At 39.6% G+C, this 21,419-nt stretch overlaps 3 protein-coding genes and 1 long non-coding RNA gene across 5 annotated transcripts; 2 read left to right on the top strand and 2 right to left on the bottom strand.

Annotated features, from left to right (window-relative positions):
- The first annotated feature begins 1,200 nt into the window (after positions 1 to 1,200).
- pnmt (phenylethanolamine N-methyltransferase) lies at positions 1,201 to 4,614 on the top strand. The gene is made up of 3 exons (XM_008313830.3): positions 1,201 to 3,400; positions 3,518 to 3,725; positions 3,981 to 4,614. The coding sequence occupies exons 1-3, from the start codon at positions 3,229 to 3,231 to the stop codon at positions 4,417 to 4,419; spliced, it is 819 nt and encodes a 272-aa protein (XP_008312052.1). The 5' UTR covers positions 1,201 to 3,228; the 3' UTR covers positions 4,420 to 4,614.
- On the bottom strand, positions 3,314 to 5,268 carry LOC112487368 (uncharacterized). Its single transcript, XR_003050413.1, has 3 exons — positions 4,902 to 5,268; positions 3,510 to 3,654; positions 3,314 to 3,394 (listed from the first exon to the last, which is right to left on the bottom strand). It is a non-coding gene; the product is annotated as an uncharacterized LOC112487368 (long non-coding RNA).
- Positions 5,269 to 6,275: 1,007 nt separating this feature from the next.
- LOC103381481 (protein phosphatase 1 regulatory subunit 1B-like) lies at positions 6,276 to 12,407 on the bottom strand. The gene is made up of 5 exons (XM_008313829.3): positions 11,983 to 12,407; positions 8,773 to 8,856; positions 8,147 to 8,216; positions 7,521 to 7,661; positions 6,276 to 7,445 (listed from the first exon to the last, which is right to left on the bottom strand). Exons 1-5 carry the CDS (start codon positions 12,109 to 12,111, stop codon positions 7,399 to 7,401), a joined length of 471 nt encoding a protein of 156 aa, XP_008312051.1. The 5' UTR covers positions 12,112 to 12,407; the 3' UTR covers positions 6,276 to 7,398.
- A 4,425-nt stretch (positions 12,408 to 16,832) lies between these two features.
- On the top strand, positions 16,833 to 20,335 carry LOC103381479 (neurogenic differentiation factor 2-like). Of its 2 annotated transcripts, none has more exons than XM_008313826.3 (2): positions 16,833 to 17,349; positions 18,984 to 20,335. In XM_008313826.3, exon 2 carries the CDS (start codon positions 18,999 to 19,001, stop codon positions 20,073 to 20,075), a length of 1,077 nt encoding a protein of 358 aa, XP_008312048.1. In that variant the 5' UTR covers positions 16,833 to 17,349; positions 18,984 to 18,998; the 3' UTR covers positions 20,076 to 20,335. The 2 variants fall into 2 exon arrangements, with proteins under 2 accessions (XP_008312048.1, XP_016889458.1); XM_017033969.2 differs by lacking the exon at positions 16,833 to 17,349 and adding an exon at positions 18,587 to 18,794.
- The last annotated feature ends 1,084 nt before the right edge of the window (positions 20,336 to 21,419 follow it).

Genomic DNA, 21,419 nt, shown 5'->3' with positions numbered 1-21,419 from the left:
TTTTTTTGGATAAAGTCAAAACAACTGTACATCTAGCACATACTTCAAAGTCCTCATCCCAATGTCCTCTCCCTCCTTCTCCTTCTCTTCTGCAAATTCAAATGAAGTAAATGCAATAACTCTACTTGTTCTGGTTGTAGTCAAACTTGTCTGTACTGGATTGGTCCAGTTGATGTGCCACTAACTCTTTAGTCAATAGTTGTGAAAAGATTAAAACCATTTCTTTTCATATCTTTAATAGTGATGTTGAATCAGCTCCACACTAAAGGACCACTGCGCTCGGCTGGTACATCTCCATTACTTTGGTCAAGTTAGTCAAGTAGCAAAAAAAAATTTGAAAAAGTTTGTTTGCCTCACGTTATCATTCCCCTCGTGACACCCACACACACTCCATGACGACCAAATGTTTGTTTGAAAAACACGCATGCGCGGGAGAACAAATGACGTAACTACAAATAAATAAGCATTAAAATAAAAACAGAAATAAATAGAGAAAAAAGTTTCTTAATAATACTTTAGATCTTCAATCAAATCCGCATCTTGGTAAAATGAATAAAAATAAATATTTGTATTTTTTATCATCATTATTATTATTTCCACTAATTAGTCAAGACTTGACAACACTGGGCATTGAGTTTAAAAACATTAGAAACAGAGAAAGACAAAAAAGTCACCCAGCACTGACAAATACCACAGCTGATTGTTTAGCATATGATAAAAAAAATCATCAAAACATTTCCATTACTTGTTGTTATTTTAAAAGAAATCCATGTTACAGTATCTATGCTTGGGCTTACCTCTTAAGTTATTTAAGAAAAAACAAAAAAACAAAAAAAAACAGCCACTGCTTACTTAATAGATTTCCAGAACAAGAGCAAATATTTGTTTATGTTTATCTAATTACTGCAAACATATGTAATTAAATGACTTTATAGGGACAGGGAAAAGTAAAATAGCTTTAAGGCAAAAAAAAACCAACAAATTAACAAAAGTGACAATACACGGTACACGAGAACGGTACATTTCAGACTGCATTTTGCTGACTGTGAAATTTGGTGGAGGAGGAATTCCTATAAACACTCTCCTCAACCTTGTGGACAGTCTTCCCAGAAGAGTTGAAGCTGTAATAGCTGCAAAAGGTGGACCGACATCATATTGAACTCTGGGTTAGGAATGGGATGGCACTTCAGTTCATAGTAGGAGTCAAGGCAGGTGAGCCAATACTTTTGGTAATATAGTGTATCTTTCAACATATGGTCAAGTGGTCTTTTTTTTTTCTTTGTAAAGTACTAGGGCAACATCTTCAACCCCAGGTCTTGTCCATAAACATCACTGGACAACACATAAAACTGCTTCATTATGTAGTTTAAACGTAAAAAGTTTGTTTGTGTCACATTATCATTCCCCTCGTGACACCAACACACACTCGATGACGACCAAATGTTTGTTTGAAAAATGTGATCGCAGACTTCTGGTATAATTTAAAAGCTCTTGCCACGCATGCACGGGACAACAAATGACGTAACTACAAATAAATAAGCATTAAAATAACAACAGAAATAAATAGAGAACATATGAGAAGTTTCTTAATAATACTTTAGATCTTCAATCAAATCCACATCTTGATAAAATGAATAATAAGAAATATTTGTATTTTTTATCATATTATTTCCACTAATTAGTCAAGACTTGACAACACTGGGCATTGAGTTTAGAAACATTAGAAACAGAAAGACAAAAAAGTCACCCAGCACTGACAAATACCACAGCTGATTGTTAAGCATATGATAAAAAAAGATCATCAAAACATTTCCATTACTTGTTATTTTAAAAGAAATCCATGTTACAGTATCTATGCTTGGGCTTACCTCTTAAGTTATTTAAGAAAAAACAAAAAAACAAAAAAAAACAGCCACTGCTTACTTAATAGATTTCCAGAACAAGAGCAAATATTTGTTTATGTTTATCTAATTACTGCAAACAGATGTAAATGACTTTATAGGGACAGGGAAAAGTAAAATAGCTTTAAGGCAAAAAAAACAAATTAACAAAAGTGACAATGGTATCTTTCAACATATGGTCAAGTGATCTTTTTGTTTCTTTGTAAAGTACTAGGGCAACATCTTCAACCCCAGGTCTTGACCTGCTTCTTCACCTTGTCTAAAGACTAAAATCTTACAGAAGATTAAAAATATTCCCAATATTACCCAAACAGCTTGTGTTTTAAACGGCTCGGCTTGCATGTGTTTATCAGGTCTATGTTGTGTTTCCTGTGCTTACAATATCTTCATATGACAAAGCAAAGACGATCAGCTACTGTGTGTCTAAATGCCTCTTACCTTGGACCACAGACAACTAAATTGGCTCATGTAGCCCTGGTCTAATGTGTATTATTCTATTATATATGTCCTGGTCTTCAGTGGACCTTTATCTTTCTCTCTGTGTTCCTCATCAGCCTCTCTGAGCTAGGAAAAGAACCCGACTCTACTTTGCTGCAGGCTGCACTAAGCAAATAAATAGATTAAATGTAAATGTATCCATGCATACATACATAACTGAAGAAGATTTGTTCTTGTTACATTTACATTATATAGCAGTGGGAAAAATATAAAGATCAGCAATACTGATTTTCACATTAAGTTCAGCAAATGTTTAGTTTGTTTGTTTTATTTGCTGGTCAACAGAATCAACTCCATTAATTAATTCTATCTGCAACATACAGTGAAGTGGGGAAATGCATTTGGTTGCTTTTACAATTGACAGATAAAATACTGTAATCATATGTATTTAAAATTGTATTTTAATACTCTGCTATTTAATAAAAAAGCTAAATTAAGCCGTCTTGTTTTACTCCCTTTGTCAGTTCCCTAATTTAGGATATCTGTGTTTAGGAGAGTCAAGTAAATTCATAGAAAATGTCTTTCACAACCCTGAGACTGTAAGTTGGGCAGATGATCTAAAGGTCTCGCAAAAAAGTCCATTAGTGGATCCAGTGTGAAGAACTAATTCTAACAGTGCCTCGGGGGAGTAAACAGAACAAACACTATCAGGTAGGAACTCAGGCTAAAAAGCAGGATAATTATCTTTTTGTGGAGCTCTGGGTTGCCCAAAGCAAAGATAAAGATAACAGTGCACACACAGTACAAATATAAAAGGCGGCCGAGTGGCTAGTTGTTGTGACATAACCACTGACTACCAGTCTCGGCAGACCTACAAGGTAAATTGAAAATGGAAGGTAAATGCAAAGAGAATGAAATAGCTGCTATTGCAGACATCTATCAAAGCTTTGATCCTGCAGCATACTTACAAAATAACTACACTTCACCACGGGCCGACTTTGGAAGGAAGGACAGTATAGTGCCTTGGAAACTGGCTTGTTTTCACAGAGCCTTCACTGACGGTAAGAGGAAAATAAAATACATCTTATCTTCATGCATCTTATGTGTACCTTTGTATTTTGTTGTTAGTTTTCATACAGATTTATATGTTTGATACGTTTGTGCTCTAACCCTTTTAGGTGATATTAGTGGTGAACTACTTGTGGACATAGGTTCAGGTCCCACCCTGTACCAGGTGATGAGCGGCTGTGAGGTTTTCAACAAAGTGCTCTTGACGGACTTCCTGGAGGTCAACCGGCAGGAGCTGAAAGGCTGGCTTCAGGATGAGAAAAGCAGTTTAGACTGGACACCATATTTCCAGCACGTTTGCAAGCTGGAAGGACGCGGGTAAGCAGTCACTGTTGAGTCTATAGATCGCATTTATCTTTACCTATATCTATCTTCAGTCATTGATTTTCTGTTGTTCTACCAAATGTAAACAAGCCAAACAAGGCTGTCAAATAATGCCAAGTTCTAATCTGTTTTATGGAAAAATATATTTATTCGTGATCATAGTTTATCATGATTATGCAACATAGATACACTTTTCTAAATTGGATTGGATTATTTTCAACAAAATTTGGTTGATATTGTTCTCTTCAGTCCCTCTGCAGTGAGAGAGAAAATCGCAAGGCTCCGTGAGGTCGTCAAAGACGTAGTTCCAGTAAATATCCATCTTCCTCAGCCCGTGTCCCCTGATGTTCTTCCTCAAGGAAAGGCCGACTGTCTCGTGTCCTGCTTCTGTCTAGAGAGTTCCAGTCCTGACCTGGCTACTTTCACCAAGGCTATGGGTCATATTAGCAGCCTTTTGCGCCAAAATGGTCACCTCCTGCTTATAGGAGCCCTAGAAGAGAGTTACTATTTGGGGGGCCCAGGAGTAAAGATTCCTGTGGTTCCACTGAATGAGGCCCAGGTCTGTGCCAGTCTACAGGAGACTGGCTTCACCTTAATCCGACTAGAGGTTTATACTCTGCCTCGGGACATGAGTGTTGGTGTGGACGATGTGACTGGGGTATTTTTTGTAAAAGCTAGGAAGAATTGAACGGTCTAGTGAATTCTAGCATTTCAATTGTTAAAAGATACATTTGAGGTGCTAATTATAACTATACTCAGAATGCAGTTTCATTCATTTCGTGACTGTATTGATTGAATCAACTCCAAATAAATTGAATTGAGTTTGAAGTCATTCAGCTCTGATTGATTGATTGATTGACTGCCTGATTGTCAGTCTTTTTTGATGGTACATTTTCTACTCTCACCAAGGTATCAAACATTCAAATAAAAATCATTAACTGACATCAGCAGCTTAAAATATACATCTACAGCAGTAGACATATGTTAATATATATTTTAATGTAATATATAAAAACTAACGGTCTCTCCTGGATCCATGGATCAAAAAGGCCACATTGAAGGTCATGCAAACAATGAAGAGTAAGTCTACGTCTAAGCTTTTGAGCTAAAATTAATACATTGGGTAAAAACGCCAGAATTAGGGACTTAAAATTTCCAAAAATCACTTACCTTTCTGTCTCAGCCGTTCATCCTGACCTGGTTCAAGCCGCAAATTAGGAATAACTTCTTACACGTGTGGCCCACATACCGAGGAAGCAGTGCGGCCCGTTTACGCATGCGCATAACCGAAGTAAATCGTTGCAAATTGCCAACTACACCGTTACCTATCTATCTATCTTATCTATCGTCTGAGAAATTATCATTTTAACATGCTGTATATTCAAAACATCGAACAAAACACTAAACAAAGCATAGTAAACAATATAAACTGCTAAATCGTTAGGAAATAAAGGCACAAAAAACATTAAATAAAGCCCTACTCTAAATACTTCTACTTTAATTTCCATTAAAATAAAAAGGTCGTTTAGACTTGCTTAGCGTTTATCCTTCAATTTAATTAAAAATGAAAAACAATGACTCGAAAAATTTTCAACCTAATACATCATCTTCCCAACTCTTATATCAATGCAGAGCGTGAATTATGGCTTTGTGGAAATAGGCTGTACCTCCATCTTTTTTTGGTCTGTACGACAAGGACTGCCAAACAATTAGATACCACTAGGTGGTAATATAGAGCTATAAAACGACTCTAAGTGTGGGTTGGGTAACTGCAATAGACTAGATAGAAGGTGTAATTTTACATATTGAACACCGAGTGTCAGTACAAATCAATTTATTTGTAAGTGGAAAAAATATTAAATTAAATAAAAAATTATATAAGATAATATAATTGTTTTCTTTTGTTTTTTCAAGGAAATGCTTAACTTTTTGGAATGAATGTGTCACTTGCTATTTGTGTCACCAAAATGTAAATGTAAATCATTAAAACACGAAAACATGACACTGTCGTTGATGTATTGTTTGGTTTTAGCCTGTCCTGTGTACTCAGGTGACACAGCCAAAGTGTTGTTGTGTAGCTCAAAAATTTGGTGAGGGTATTTGACTTAAAAACTAGTTGGTTTCTGTTTTTATTTTATTTCATATTTTATCTTTTTCACATAACTAACTGCACACAAAAATGTTATATAATTTTAAACAGAAATACTTGCTTAAGCAATGGTGCTGCCAAGGAAAAGGGAAGGAAGGTGAACTACTTGTCATTGTGACACAGCACACCACTGCACACAACACAATGTGACCTCTGTTTTTAACCCATCACCAATGTGAACAGTGGGCAGCTTTAAGCTGCCGGGGAGCAGTGAGTGGGGACGGTGCCATGCTCAGAGCACCTCTGTGGTAACTTGGCAGCTGGTGGACTCGAACCTGAAACCTACCGGACCCAAGCTTCTTTAACCACCAAGCGGGCACTGCCTTTAACTCTAGTGTGATACAAAATGAATAAGTATATTGTGCAGAATACAAACATGACATGAAGCAAAAGCGTACATGGATATGTCTTTATTAAAGCATGCATCTCTGTCTGTACAGTGAGCTCAAGCTGCTGCAAGGGCTGAAGTCCTTTCTATTTCATTGATCATTTAGTGACCGCAGCATTTGAGATTGTAAAGTTAACCCAAAGGTAGAATGATATTCAAAGTGGTTAACTACAAAGGTCACCTCTGCCAAAATACTTATAAATTCAACTCAGTTCTGTTTAAATAATAAGTGTCAGGAACACTAAAAGTGCCAAAAAACTAAAGAAACTACATTTTTACAATAACGTCTATGCACTAGAGGTGCTATATACTGCTATAGTGAAAATATCCCCTTCAAGCCTTCAGTGATGTTGTTGAAAATTTAAGAGGGACTCTACTGGTTTGGAATGTATCATAAAAATCAATTTTCTTTGTTAATGATATTTCTAAGTTTCTTTTGTCGACGGCTTGGTCCACGTTTCCTACCATTTTGAAAAATAAATATAACACTAAATCACACCGAAGACCTCAAACTCGTACCTTTGACCCTACAAATACCATTCAGATGTTTATAACATTATTCGTCATGTTTTAAAAGTCAGTGTCTGTCAGAACCCAAACACAATCACTACACATTAACACAGCGTTTGCAAGTTTTCTGTCTTACTGAACCAGATTTGAATCTGTTCAGGCTAAAACCACATTTATTGACACGTGAAATATGGCAAAGGCGATAAGCTGCTGCCGTGTTCTTCTGAAGATACTACATTGACATGTTACATATTACAAGTTGGACTAGAGGGCAGTTGTGGAAAAGCAGCTGATGTTAACGATAGCGCAAGATGAAGGAACTTCAGCCCAGCTTTAGTGGTGCGAAAACTGAAATCCAAGTCCATGAGAACCTTGCTGTCCTTTAGGAGAAACCAAGGTCACTGACAAAACACTGTGGACTCATGAAAGTGGTAAACACAAAGAGATACTAAACAGCCCCAAGTATGCACAAAACACAACCAATGCAGGAGTTCAGAAAGCTGGGTTCCTAACAGTACTAGGACTTCTACAGGGTCCTCCGTTATCTTTCTCCTTCTGATGCTTTCTCTCCCTTTGACTTCCCCTTCTTCTCCATGTTTTTGGTACGGACCACAAACGTTTTACCAGAAACCTTCGCTGCCCAACGGTTTGCTCCGTCCAATCGGATCTGACACGGGGAGAGTTCAAACAGTAAAGACAAGTGCGACGCAAGTCTAGAGATACTGCAGCGTCGGTTACACACCTGTACGTAAGTCTGCCTGTGGGCTCTTTCCCACGTCTCGTGCCTCTTTTTCCTCACTGGAGAAAATAGGGGAGGAGTCTTCTTTGTCCGCAGAAGTGATTTCCAGAGAAGCCAGATGGGCCTGGGCCATCCTCTGTACAGCTACAACATGAATCGTTGCAAAAAGTTGCAGAGATGTTTTTATCAAGGTTGATCACCACTCCAACCCAACCTGATGAGGTTAACACGTTTTTCTATTATTATTATTATTATTTTTAAAGATTTATGGGAAAAGCTATGTCGTTATGGGAAAAGCTATTACACAGATAAACCGGCGACGATGTACTCTGAACTTGGGCTTACATAAAAACAGGAAGTAGTGGTTTAATCTGAGTCATTAACTCACTTTCTTCCTCTCTTATGTGTGTCTATGCCCTGTTGCTCGCACGCATCCTATAATCCAGGATGATCCAGGACAGACATCTGCCTCTCCTTGTCATCATCCCACATAACACACATAAATTCACACACATACAGACGTGCACACCTTCTGCGTCAAAACCATTGATGGTTATTTAGGATCTTCTGAGCTGTTTATTGGGTTTTATTTTAGCAGATTATGAGATAAAGAGTAAAACAACATTTACCTTTAAGTGAGGGAGGCTGGTAGGTTGACGTCGGTACCAGTTTCACTGCTCCGGTTTCTCCCAGAAGCCACTGTAAAAAAAAAAAAAAAAAAAAAAATTAGACTCACGTTACAAGTCAAGAAATAACGTTGGCACCTCAAGAAAAAAATAAATGCTATTTATCTAATAAATAAATAAGTAAAATAAAAATAATTGGAAAATCAGAATGTGTCAAAAGCATTAAAATTGGTAGTATAAAATCTTGTGAAAAATACAATTTACATGTTGGCATTGAGTGTCAGACTGGAGATGGAGGAAATTTGGAAAAACAACTGACACCAATGTCAAATGTCCCACAGGGACAGGTACGGTGCAGCAGTGTGGAGTGACAGGTGAAGTGGTGAAATGTGTACTGTAGTAGAAGAGGTAAGACATGAAACACCACAAATACAACTGCCGTCAAAGAAAGTATTGACTCCACTTCATGTTTGTTGTTGTTCCTCACCCACTCGCTCTCATCAATTTGACACTTGCCTCCACATATTCTTTCCCCCCCCCCCCCCCCCAGGTCTCTAAAAAGCACCTTTCCCTGTCAAATGTCACTCATTTCGAAATTAGTTTCTCTCCTTCCAAACCAGCAGGTCTACCTGGTGTGGGCTTTTTTCTTCCTCTGGTGAGGGCGGATCTGTCGTTCTGAAGAGAGTAGCTGGTGTTGGCCTCCGCCTTCGAATCTTAGACAGACAGAACAAGAAAACAATAACTGTCACATGTTGATGACTAGGAACAGCAAAACAGCAAATGGAGACATGTGCTAAGTCGTACTTTGTTAGCGTTGTGGTTTGGGTTTATCCTTAAGTGCAGGAGTAAATTTCAAAATCCAACCACTCATCACGACTGCAGTATAGCTCACACCCACTGTTCCACCACCGCCGCGCCTTCTCTGCACACTCACATGAGCATCATGAGTTTCTATGTAACATCACAAACTTGTATAAAGCCGAGCGTCGCCACAGCACACAGTGTTGAGACCAACGCCAGGTAAAATCAGCCCTGTAAAGTATTCTGCAACACGATATATTTATCATTGCTTCTATTTTTATCGAACATCTTATTGCTGGGAGATGTTGTATGAGAAGCTGCCAAACCAATCACAGCTCAGAGTGTAGGCACTGAATGTGTGGGCTGCAACTTTCAAGTGACTCCTACAGGCTTTTGTCCTTCAATACTTGCAGATATGTATGTATGTGTGTGTGCAATCTGTGAATTCATTTCCACACTTGAATCTTTATTTATTAGGCAAAGCCAAAGAAGTAACAATGTTGCTAACGATTGTACAAAATAAAATTCTTACTAAATATGGTTTCATTTTGATTTCAGTTACTTTTTAGACATTGATCAGAATATTGTCACTGGTATCCGAGTATTTTTCTCGGATCCTCTCCTCTCTACTTGCCTGCACATACACTGTGTAACCGTCTGGTATTTAAACTCACTGCGGCCAAAACTGTTTGCACACAATTGGAGAAACAAAAGTAGCCACAGGTTGAACACTCACGAGTCTCTGAGAGCCTTTCCAAACACACTGACCTTTTTTATCAGTGCCATAGCCAAAATGTTAAGCACCTGCAGGTCACAGAGTGTTTCACCTTCGCTTTTCACGTAGGTCAGTTAGGCATTTTATGTGACTATCAAATCCTGATGTCAGCGGTCTAGGAAACAAATCCACGCTTAGCTAAGCTCACTGGTAACTAAGTGGAAATCTTGAGGAACAAAGCAAAGATTTGATCAGTTATTGATTATTACTAAAGCATGAATCTGCCTTGTCTGTGTCATGGTACAAATGCTATGGAAGCCATAGATGCGCTCACATCTGTGGTACAACCAAGAAATGGTACAAGCTCCACCTTTGCAACCCAACAATTGTTAATCTTGGTCGACTTTTGGTCACCGCTGGTTTCTGACACATTTTGTTGCTGTTAAAATGAAAAAGAGAACAAAGAGTCGGCAATTCACACAAACAACGTTTTATAGGTGCCAGGTTGGGCTGTAAAAAATCATGTGTCGACAATACTTGGCTGGACGTTATTGATCTATAAATGTAATTACATTCCAGTTTGAAACCCTCTTTCCAATCCCTTCTCTGGGGAGAAATAAAGGTTTAGGATACTGCACCTGACAGCCGATGAAGACTCCGCTCTAGGGAACCTCAGGCCATTAAGACGCGGATGTCCTGAAAGCTGAAAAAACCACCTCCAGGACCACTTAGCTGAGGACTGAGTCCAGGAGTTCTCTCAGTGTTACCTTGACGTCCTTCACTGGCTTCAATATTGACTTTTATAGCTGCCCTGTCTCCATATACTGCACAGGCTAACGTTATTACCGTTCACACTGCAGTATTTAGAAGAGACAGTTTGTCTTTGTCCATGTCAGCACGTCTAGTTTTTATTTTGAGGTGATTCAGCATCAGCAAAATAAAACTGACGCAAGCACTCGTCAATTCTGTCGTGAATATTGGAAAACTGTCATGATGCAGTTTTGGCTTGCCATTCATTTCCTTGTAAGGTTAAAATACTCTAAGTACTGTAACAGCGGTTTACGTCTCTATTACGGATGTTGGCCCGCCGCGATATTAGCATATTATGTAATATATGTAGGAATCGTTATGTTTTTTTTGCTCCTGGGCTTCGTCAAAAATAGTTTTGGGGGAAAAGGGCTGTATATTAAAGTGAAAGTCACTAGATGGCAGTGTTGCAGGCTCATTTAATTCATCTCCTACTCATACAGTGGTTTGTACAGATAAATAAATATTATCAGGCTTATATCGGTATCAGTCGATATCGAAATCAGAAATTAAGTGTTTGGACAATATCCGCATATCCGATATCGGCAAAAAGTTAATATCGGACATGCCTACTCTCTACATTCTTTGGGCACAGATGCCTTGTCACTTTTAGGACGAACAAACACTAAGGCTGAACAGCTTTGTTTAATCCCACAGCAGCCCACAAGATTATGCAACTGTCTGCCAAGATGAGTGCTGAGAGAGGAAAACATCGTATCTCGTTTAACGTTTTTAGACGTTAAAGGGGAAGTATGAAACGGCTTCTGTTAAGTGATTCCAAATACTGCTTTAAACACAGCAGCCCTTATTTTGGAGGCGTGCACTTGGGCAACATTGCTGTATTTTTCCAATTTATTTGAAAAATCTAACTGAGTCCAAACATTCGCCACTAGAGCAAGCAGTATGGTGAACTTTGTTAAATGAATGGCTTGTTCTTCTGGAAATTGTTTTGTCATTTTGTACGTTCTAGTGGCGGCCAAACTTTGACAAAACTTATATTCCAAATTGCTAAGAGACGTAAGACTTAGAACACCCCTAATTATACAATATACAGATTTATTTTTGTCAAATTAAGGAATGTGTGTTCAGCTTGATTAATTACAAAAATGATCATGACTAATCGCGATTAATCCACAGCTACACTAAAAATACATCAAACATTACATACTTTAGTTTCTAAACATACTTCCTATCCTTTGAGTATAATTATCGCCACCTGCTGGGTATTTTATTTCACCAATAAACATGGGCAACTTCAATAGAAACTATTCCGCTTCGATTTTTCTTCGAAGGTAGTGTGTTTGCCTTACACCCGGAGGGTCGTGGGTTCGATTTCAGACCAGTTTAAATTTCTGGTGAAAAGGCCTACAGGTTATATGTTAAGAAAATCTCACTTAACCTTCCTTTAAAAGTTGTCAATAACTCAAAAGGTCGTATGAATTATGTCATGCCAAAAAGATTGGGATTTGACCTCATTACTCCTCCATTACAAAGTCACTTTAAATCTGGTTCTCACCATCTCCACCTGTAGCGGGTCAAGCTGGGCGGGTACGGAGGAGGGGACGGAGAACTGGATCTTCCTTTTTGCGTCCTTGTCCTCGTCTCTCTCCATCATTCCCGGCTGTGCGGGCAGCAGTGACTCCATGGCAGCGGCTGTCAGCAGCCCCTCGCGTGCACACAGATGACGGCGACTGCACGTAGAGTCGAGTCCGACTTATATATGAGGCTCTGTTGTCTGTCAACGGGAAGCGACGATTAAACGTGTTGTTTCACCGTCGACGCTGATGTAGATGAAAAATGTAACAGCACGTGTACGGAGTTGCATCTCAACTCGGCAGTGGATTCATGGGCTCGTGGTTTACAGCTCTGTGGAACTCCCCCCACCTCAGCCTCCTCCCCCGCCAGCCTCTCTCCCAGGATGGAGACATCCTCCTCTCTCTCTCTCATTCTCACTCTCTCTTTGTGAGTCCACCCCTCCGCCCCCGAACAATTTGAAGTTTATTCGAAACAGAAAACTGTGTCACGTGGTCCATAACCTAACAGATACTGAATTACTTGCGAAATGCCTGACGTCACACACACGCGCGCACACAGCTGCGTCATAACGTCGAGTGTCAGTGACGTGAATGATCAGTTGTCCTCACAGAAACATCATGTATTAATTCAGTCAGTCAGTCAGTCAGGAGAGTGAGTGAGGAAATCACAGTTGTCCCCCGTGTCTGGACCACTTCACAGGTCCAGTGTTGTGTTTGATTTAATGAACTCATTTACACCTATGCTTCCTGTGGGGCCTTCACTGCTCTGGATAATAACAACGGTGGAATATACATCTTTATCATTCCTTCCACTATTGTCACTGTTATTACTCCTCGTTATTTCCTGCCCCTTGATTTATTTTTAAGCTGTTTTTTTTTCATTCAGCCCTGGAGTTAAATGGGTCATTGTTCTGTGTCCGCTGGCTATTTGAGTTACTGTGGAAAATGTATAAGAGACAGTCGGTGGGGAAATTTATTGCCATGGAAACTGTTTCTCTCACAGTGAGGACTGTGTGTAACGCTCGTGCCTGTGTGTACAAGGACTGTGTGAGTGCAAGTTTCAAGTGAGGCACTTTTGGAGAAGAGTGTTTATATGCTAATGTTTAACCACGCTTGGTAGCAACACGGTGAAAACTGTACATTATCTCTGTGTGAACAGCCAACAGCCTACATCAGGTGCATGCAGTACTCATGGTTAACTACAGTATCTGTCCATAACAAACAGTGTACTCATGACTCCTATAGTTACAGGGGATGAGTTGAGGTCATAAGGATCTATAATATACAAATGTGGCTTTTGTTTGTTCATTACAGTTCATCTCAAATTGGTGTCTTCTTCTACTTTTTCTTCTTCTACATCAGGTATGGGCAAACTTTTCAAACTCAAGATCCAAAAGGATGTTAAGAATTTGAATAAATCGAAACTACTACAAAAGATAATTTTGGACATTTGCTGCCTGCCATCATTTAGTGGCTTCAACAGAAATTACAGTTGATTTGTTGCCATGCATGAAACAGAAGGATTGACATCAGTCTTTACTGTACCATGTACCAGTGTTTGGCAGGTCGGATTAGAAAGCCCGGCGAGCAGTATCCGGCCCACTGGCTGTAGGTTACCCATGCCTGTTCTACACATTATTGCATTTTAAAAATATAGCAGTTTCCTCTTTCCCAGTAAAACTTTTTATTTATTTATTTTACAAATTAAGAGACAGGAAACAGCTACAGTCTTACTGTGGTAACATTTTCACAAAAACATCCATAGTCCTGAACAAAACTTATACTAGGATAAAAGCAGTATTAACCCACAAAACGTGTCACTCTCCACATTGCCACGCGGTGACGCCAGTAATCGTGACTTCCGGTTTCAAATACGTTAGGATTAAGAAAATAAGGTTTTCAGATGGAAATCTTGTGTGTAAAATCTTCAGAGAAATATATGATTAAATAAAACTAACCCTAACCCTCTGCTTGCACTTCAAGCATAACAGTTACGTTGTCATACTTCAGTGAAATCTGAAACTGAAAGGTACATGGATTCAAATTTAATTCAAATATTACAATTTTGTTTTTTCCTTTGTGATGTTACACACATCTATACCAATCATACCAATCAATCACTATAACTATATCATACTTTTGAAAAACACCGTGCTAATAAAACTAAAATATTAGATTTTTTCTTTTAAATGTAATGAACACTGGCAACCACTAGATGTCATTACGTTGTTACTAAACCGTGTTAATTGTTACAGAGCCACTTCTTTTTGTTTTTGTTTAGGATTAGGTCGTGGTGGAACGAGGAGGTACACCCTGGTTTAAACAGCTAATTTACACTTAACACAAACAACATAACATTTAAATATTGTAAATATACTGAACGTGTACAACAACATTACATTTGTGTCGAAAACTAGGAACAAAATATTTATACTAAGTGTTTTAGGCTAAGTGTCAAACACCTGGTTACAACTAGTATCAGTAAGAGCACAAAGAGCCACAAGATACAGATAAACAAGAAGAAAATAATTCTATAACTGATATAAAAGCAAGCATGAGATTAATTAGGCCAGTCTGTAACTGGAGCCTTTCAAAGAATTGGACTATGAGGTATAAGACCAATAAAAACTGCTGAAAAGGCACCTGGAGCCAGAATATATGTCAAGGACAATCCTAAGAAGGATGATGCAAACTAACCTGTAAAACATAGTCCCCATAGTGACCCTCAATGGTGGGTTAATGATGTTCAAGTATGTGATGAAGACCTTTTTTGAAGGTCTTAGTGTAGAGTCATTTTTTTCTTGGTGGGAGAAATAGGTGAAAGACCTTTTTTGAAGGTCTTAGTGTAGGGTCATTTTTTTCTTGGTGGGGTAATTCCAATAAATGCTCTAAATATATAAAACCCATGACAAGCTAATTTCTATGCATCATGTTGATTATTAACAGAATATTTTCACAATTGCTTTTAGTCTGTGTTGCTACATGTTTCACTGCAACATATCTTTCTCCCTCTCCACTGTTATTTTCTCCCGTTGTCTCTGTCTCCTTCTCTCCTCTTGCCCCATCTTCTGGCCCCTCTCTGCAATCTGTGCCTCTGCCACCTTTGGCACCGGCCAGCCCACAGGCACCTGTGCCAACCCTGGCAAACCAAACCATAACGCTCGCTTAGCTCAGTTCAAATGGCTCGTTTGGGCAATTGCACCCTGACTCTGATCTATAAAGCAGTGCCCCTATTTATTTCTGGCCCTTTGTGTTTCCCAGCATGTACAGTATGTATGTATGTATATAATATCGGCCGAGCAATATTATCGGCCCGATATTAGCATATTATGTAATCTCTCTTACGTTATCTCTCTTTTCTTCAATAATTTAAACCCGATAATGCAATTTTTGTTTGTTTGTTGTTTTTTTTTTGCCAAATGATACGTGCCCCTAAAAATACTTTTGGGGATAAACAGCTTTGTATTAAAGTGAAAGTCACTAAATGACAGCATTACAGCTCATTTTAATAAATCAGTCATGTGTGAAATTTAGATTTGCCAAAGAGGCAGCAAATGTGCATGGCCAATTTCAACATAAGTCCCACTGGTACATTTCATGCACATTACTTGACATTTCAGAGACACAAATTGTGGATTAAACATTACATTTTGGTAAATTACACAGCACAAAAGTTTTAATTAATCTGCTCAAAGTTTGGTCAGTGCAGCATAAACTACAAAGGGCACAAACGTTCTAAGGTTCTGCTCTGGATCTGTTCCATGTGGTCAATTTTGCTTTGTTATAGTGTTTGTTACTGATTTCTGCAAATCTCTGCACAAAAATTGCTACATGCTAATGCACAGCTTTAAACATAGCTCCACCTAGTGGTAACAGAAACCGATATAATATACACAGAACGTGTATTAATATGATACATAAGATAACATGAATTTTGAACACGTATTTTCTTAAAGACAAATATCCTCAAAAAACATATGGGATGCAGTTACAATAACACTGAATCACACTGCAGTAGTTCCACGTTTCCTGTGGAAACCACTGCATTAGATTGTTAACATATTTTTATAATAAAAAGATATTCACATTGCTGCGTCACTAAAATGTCTAATTAATCTCTTCTGGGGAAAAACTGCAGTATTCTAGTGCAACAAATTCCAAAATGATACACAATGGAATATCACATGACTGTTTACATTGAATCAAAAACAAGATATTCACAAACGATTATATGAACTGGCCAAAATTGTCATAAATAAAACTAAATTCAAATTCAAATGTCAAAAACGAATGTATTCGTATATGTAAAGCCGTTTGATTTTCGGATGTTTTTATTTCCTGAATCATAAGAAACTTTAGTCCGTTTTCGAGTTGCTTTGGTACAAAACGGTATCATGTTTACATGAACGCATTTAAACGAAGCACAGACGTACGAAACGGTAAACACGACGAAGAAGCTGGGTCCATGTGTTTCTTAACCATTTGCTGTGCTTTATGAACTATTACACATTTAATTGGAAGAAATAACCAACCTTAACCTGCACACACCCACCCAGCACAAAGGTCCGAGGAGCCCTGATACTGGAGTTGTTTGAATTTCCTGCTCGTTCTTTTCAGCCTGTTTAACAAAGATAATGTGAATGATTTCTAGATTCATTAATATTTTTTTTCCTTGTCAAATCCTAATCAGGATGAATTATTTTCAAATCACGTCTCGTGTGTACAAAGATGAGAAGGTGCATTTCAAAAAGGTTTTAATATAGAATTGAATAACGTCATTTAAGGGTTATGACGTATTATTTTTATTTATTACGTTTTCATTTTTTTCCTTCTTTTTTTTGTGTGTGTGTGTGTCAAAGATGGAGACTATAGGAGAAGCTGCTTGAATCCGCCGCCTTTGACTCCTTATTGCATTTTCTCTTTCAGCTCGGTGACAGATGGCGAGTCCCTCTCCCCCAGGGGGAAGCCAGTCTCTGTGAATGCGGCCGCATGTCAATCACCGGCTCTCATGTGATGGCTCTTGCCAATGACGTGCCAGCCATATGGGCCTGGCATCAGAGCTGGTATGTAACCCACCCAGTCCTGCCTCTAAGGTGCCACTCGGCTCCCTCCATGCGGTTGGGTTGGGGATAGCAGCATCAGCATCAGCATCAGCTCAGCATCAGCAGCATCATCATCATCAGCAGCAGTAGACATGAGCAAGGAGACAGGAGAGGAGAGAGAGGTGTGAGCAGAGCAGAGCACAGCCGAACAGAGCGCAGCGCAAGGCGTGTGGATGAGATGCCCACCCGGAGAGACATGGTGTAAACAAACCCGCTCCAGCCCCGTCACTGAGCTCCACCGCGGAGGTAGGATGCGCACATTTTGCACAGTATTTTAGACGCTCACCTGTGTTTGTTTTAGCCTTTGTGTTGTTGTTGTTGTTGTTGTTATTATTGTCAGTGTTGGTGTTTGGTGCTTCAGCTCGTCTATAGGAAATTAGGGTTATCTCTCTGTACTCTTCTCTGTCCTTCTCCTGCATGCGTCTAACTCAAACACAGACATCCAGTCTGCGCAGCGCCGCTGATGTAGATCCGTCCGCAGGTAGAACAGGAAATTCACTTTATAATGGGATATCTAATACGACTTCAAGTGGTGATAATTGTCATTCAAACTAAAATACATTAGAAAGGATAGTGTTTTTTTTTTATTATACTAGTGTGTGTGCGTTGTGTGCGTGTGCGCGCGCCCCACGACGTGCTTCAGAGCACGGGGGCGTGGGGGAGTATAATCCTCAGTAGAGACAAGGACCGCGGTAATTGACAAGGTATTGGTTGGCATTAATTACATTGTGGTTGCAAGATAAAAAATAAAAAAAAGAGAATAATACGTGCACGGTCTCCTCCTCACTCCCCGCAGCTGAGCTAACACTATACTGGTATGTGTGCAAAGCTCAGTCAGTATGGAATTAAAGCTTTCCTAGTGGGGGATTGTGGGATTGAATTTCGCATTAATTAATGCCTGTTTAGGTGGCATAATTGCGTGGCGGAGGGAGTCTGGAAGGAAAACACTGGTAGATTATAACACTGTCTAATTACGTTTCACAATAATAATGATATTTATCGGGTTATCCTGTATTTAGGACCGTTAATTATACCGTGGGATAATATGAATGGAAGATAATATAAATATTTAATATATCTTCCACAAAGCATAAATAATTTACTCCTTTTTTATGTTACTGAATTTAATCGAGTGTTGTTTTGTTTCATTACTGCTACATTTCTTCCATATATTTTGCACCGTTGTAAACGGTAAATTGAAATGTCGTTGTACTCTGAATTGACATAATTCGTTCAATGCACATGACAATAGAAATATTAACTCTTGAATTCAAATGTGAAGCCAAGATAAGGCCTCGGATCCAGACTGAGGTTAGACAAAAACTTTCTATTGTTAAATTATTAAATTGAAACAACAGATAGGAGAGCTAGGCAGGTTCACTGATAAATAGAAACGCAGCCTGTAGACTGTGTGCAGTGACACTCAAATATACTTGTGATGAAGTGGTCCACTTCAGCTCGGCCGTGATGGAATCTTTCTGCAGTTGGTAATTTAAAGGCCGGGGGAGGGACCGCAGCCGTAATGCGTCCCTGGGGGAGGGAAGACTGTGGTGAAGCAGACCAGCACCGCTCCATGTGCCGGACCGCTGCAGGGGACAGACTGTGGAAGGCTTGGAGTGGCTTAACTTGTTGCTTTATTTCATTAATGACATCACTATTAACTGAGTAATCATACCAATTCAATTTGTCAGGTAATTTGTCTTTAACATAAAGTTTCTTTTATTGTTTTTTACATATATATTATATATTTGGATTGCTGTCACTGAACAGTTGGACCTTTTCGGTCCACCGTAGTTGAGGACAAATATCTTTAACCATCCAGTGTTCCTAGACCTGCGTCTCCCTTTATATTAAAGTCAAATATCGTTTGTGTCTTACAGGTTTGCTTTGCCACAATGTTGAGCCGTCTGTACAGCGAGGTGCTGCCGGACGTCCAGAGGCTGGCGGCCGACTGGGTGGACGACAATGGGAGTGAGGAGTGTAAGGTTAAGGGTGACGAACACGAGTCCTGTCTTCTCGGGGACGATGACCTGGACGAACCGCAGGAAGGCAGCAGTCGAGCCGAGTCTGAGATGGCTGGAGACGACGACGACGACGACGAGGAGATGGACGAGGACGAGTGTGGAGACGAGAACAGCGCCGACAAGCCCAAGAAGCGCGGCCCGAAGAAACGCAAGATGACGGCGGCGCGCGTGGAGCGCTCCAAGGTGCGCAGGATGAAGGCGAACGCGCGCGAGCGCACGCGCATGCACGACTTGAATTCCGCGCTGGACAATCTGCGCAAAGTGGTGCCGTGCTACTCCAAAACGCAAAAACTCTCCAAGATTGAGACTCTAAGGCTGGCGAAAAATTACATCTTGGCCCTTGGGGAGATTTTACGCAATGGGAAACGACCGGATGTGGTGGCCTACGTGCAGATGTTGTGTAAAGGCCTGTCGCAGCCAACCACCAACCTGGTGGCAGGCTGCTTGCAGCTGAACACCAGGAACTTCCTGACTGAGCCCTGTTCAGATGGAGCCCGTTTTCACATGCCCACGTCCCCTTTCTCCGTCCACCCATACCCCTACCGCTGCCCCCGCATCTCCAGCCCGCACTACCAGCCTGGCAGCGGCGCGCTCAATTTGCGGGGTCACAGCTACCCCCCTGGTTATGACGCCCTGTACCAACCTGGAGGTACGTCTCCTGACTACAGCAGCCCGGAATACGAGGGCCAGCACAGCCCGCCCGTGTGCGTCAATGGTGGAGCGTCGGGGCGGCAGCAGGAGTCCTCGGAGACGGACAGGAACTATCACTACTCTATGCATTATTCTGGACTCGCCACGTCTCGACCCGGCCACAGCTTACACTATGGGCCCTCGGGGCCGCGCAACGACGCTGCGCACTCGGAAAATATTTCCCCATTCCAGGACGTGCACGCGCACCACGACAGGGCTCCTCCTTATGAAGACCTTAATGCTTTTTTCCACAACTGAGCCCCCGGGACAATCAGATGCCACGCACCGTTGTTTGGAGCACACGAAGAGGCCGGCTGTGTGATGGACGCGTCCGTCCTCCGATTACCTTCTGTATTCTACTGACGTCATCCCTGCACTGTTGTACATCCTCCCAAAGTGTGTTAACTATTATCATCATGTATGCAGAATGAGTGCAACCGATCTAAATGTACAGGCCCAGAAGGGAAACCATGTTATGACAAAAACAACAGAAATAAAAAGAAAAAAGTGTTTTATAATTGTCTGAAGTCATGAACCTCGTGTCCTTCACACACATGTCCACATGAAACATACACACAGCAGAAGGATCCTTCACACACATGTCCACATGAAACATGTCCATGGGGAAACATTCGTGTTATGTGTCATAAATCTCTTCGTTCGATTAGATTTTTTACATCCAAAAAATAGTGTTTTTTATTGTTTTAACGAATTCAAAAAGTCTAGTTTATCACAAACATGTATTCGACCTAAAAGTCTTTCCTCCAATGGATTTGCTTACAGAGACTGTTATTGTTAATATTTCAATTGTTTTGTTAAGTGGAAAACGTTACCTAAAAGTCAGAACTAAGATTTTCAAATAATCTGCACAAGGTAATGTGTTAAACTCAATTATTTAAAAAATAAATGAAATAAAAAATTTAATGAGTGTATCTATTCACAGCATATGAAGGTTTTTTGGCCTGTTGCATTGAAAGCTGCTACAGTAAGGTAGCCATTTGCACCATAGTGAAGTCTTTGAAGGTTTGGACATTGATAGAATCATCTATAACACTGTAAAAAAATTATATTCCAAAAAGTATTAAAAATTAAACAAACCAAAAAGAGGTTTTCTAAATTAACAAAAAAGTTAAACATATTATAAAATAATGCGCAATATTGGCCATTTAGAAATGTACTTTTAAAGCCAAAAAGGTCACAATTAAAAACAAATCTGGAAAAAAAAAACAGCGAAGACTGGATATAACTGGGGGAAAAAAACAAAGTGTTTTTTATGGAAATAAAGTAATGTGAAATCAGTTCAAAAAGATTGTAGCCCTGACTGAACAGTTTCGACTTCTTTATTATTATTTTAGGCATTTTTTTTTTTGCATAATCAGTTTGGATCAATGAGCAGAAGTTCCTTGACAATAACGTGAAAGTATCTTATTAGGAAAGACAAAGACGCTACTGGTGTTTATTTATTTATTTTTTACCAAATCCTCTCAGGCGTTTAATTTATTTTAATTTATAAAAGTAATATTTAAATGTAGAACTTAATCCCGAAAATTTACATCCCGAAAAGCAGGACAGAATCATATAATATAATATAATATATATATA

The sequence above is a fragment of the Cynoglossus semilaevis genome, chromosome 8, assembly GCF_000523025.1.
Source record: "Cynoglossus semilaevis isolate Cse_v1.0 chromosome 8, Cse_v1.0, whole genome shotgun sequence".
NCBI lineage: Eukaryota > Metazoa > Chordata > Actinopteri > Pleuronectiformes > Cynoglossidae > Cynoglossus > Cynoglossus semilaevis.
Note: the sequence above shows the minus strand (reverse complement) of the source record. Positions and strands in the feature narration are given on the sequence as shown.

What these genes read in the sequence shown, in the direction of transcription:
- pnmt (XM_008313830.3), top strand. Translation starts at nt 3,229, where the DNA reads ATGGAAGGTAAATGCAAAGAGAATGAAATAGCTGCTATTGCAGACATC. An exon ending in TCACAGAGCCTTCACTGACG is followed by an intron (nt 3,401 to 3,517) that starts GTAAGAGGAAAA and finishes TAACCCTTTTAG; the next exon opens with GTGATATTAGTGGTGAACTA. An exon ending in TGCAAGCTGGAAGGACGCGG is followed by an intron (nt 3,726 to 3,980) that starts GTAAGCAGTCAC and finishes TGTTCTCTTCAG; the next exon opens with TCCCTCTGCAGTGAGAGAGA.
- LOC103381481 (XM_008313829.3), bottom strand. Translation starts at nt 12,111, where the DNA reads ATGGAGTCACTGCTGCCCGCACAGCCGGGAATGATGGAGAGAGACGAG. An exon ending in CCAGCCTCCCTCACTTAAAG is followed by an intron (nt 7,662 to 8,146) that starts GTAAATGTTGTT and finishes TTCATGTTGTAG; the next exon opens with CTGTACAGAGGATGGCCCAG. An exon ending in ACAGGCAGACTTACGTACAG is followed by an intron (nt 7,446 to 7,520) that starts GTGTGTAACCGA and finishes TCCCCGTGTCAG; the next exon opens with ATCCGATTGGACGGAGCAAA.
- LOC103381479 (XM_008313826.3), top strand. Translation starts at nt 18,999, where the DNA reads ATGTTGAGCCGTCTGTACAGCGAGGTGCTGCCGGACGTCCAGAGGCTG.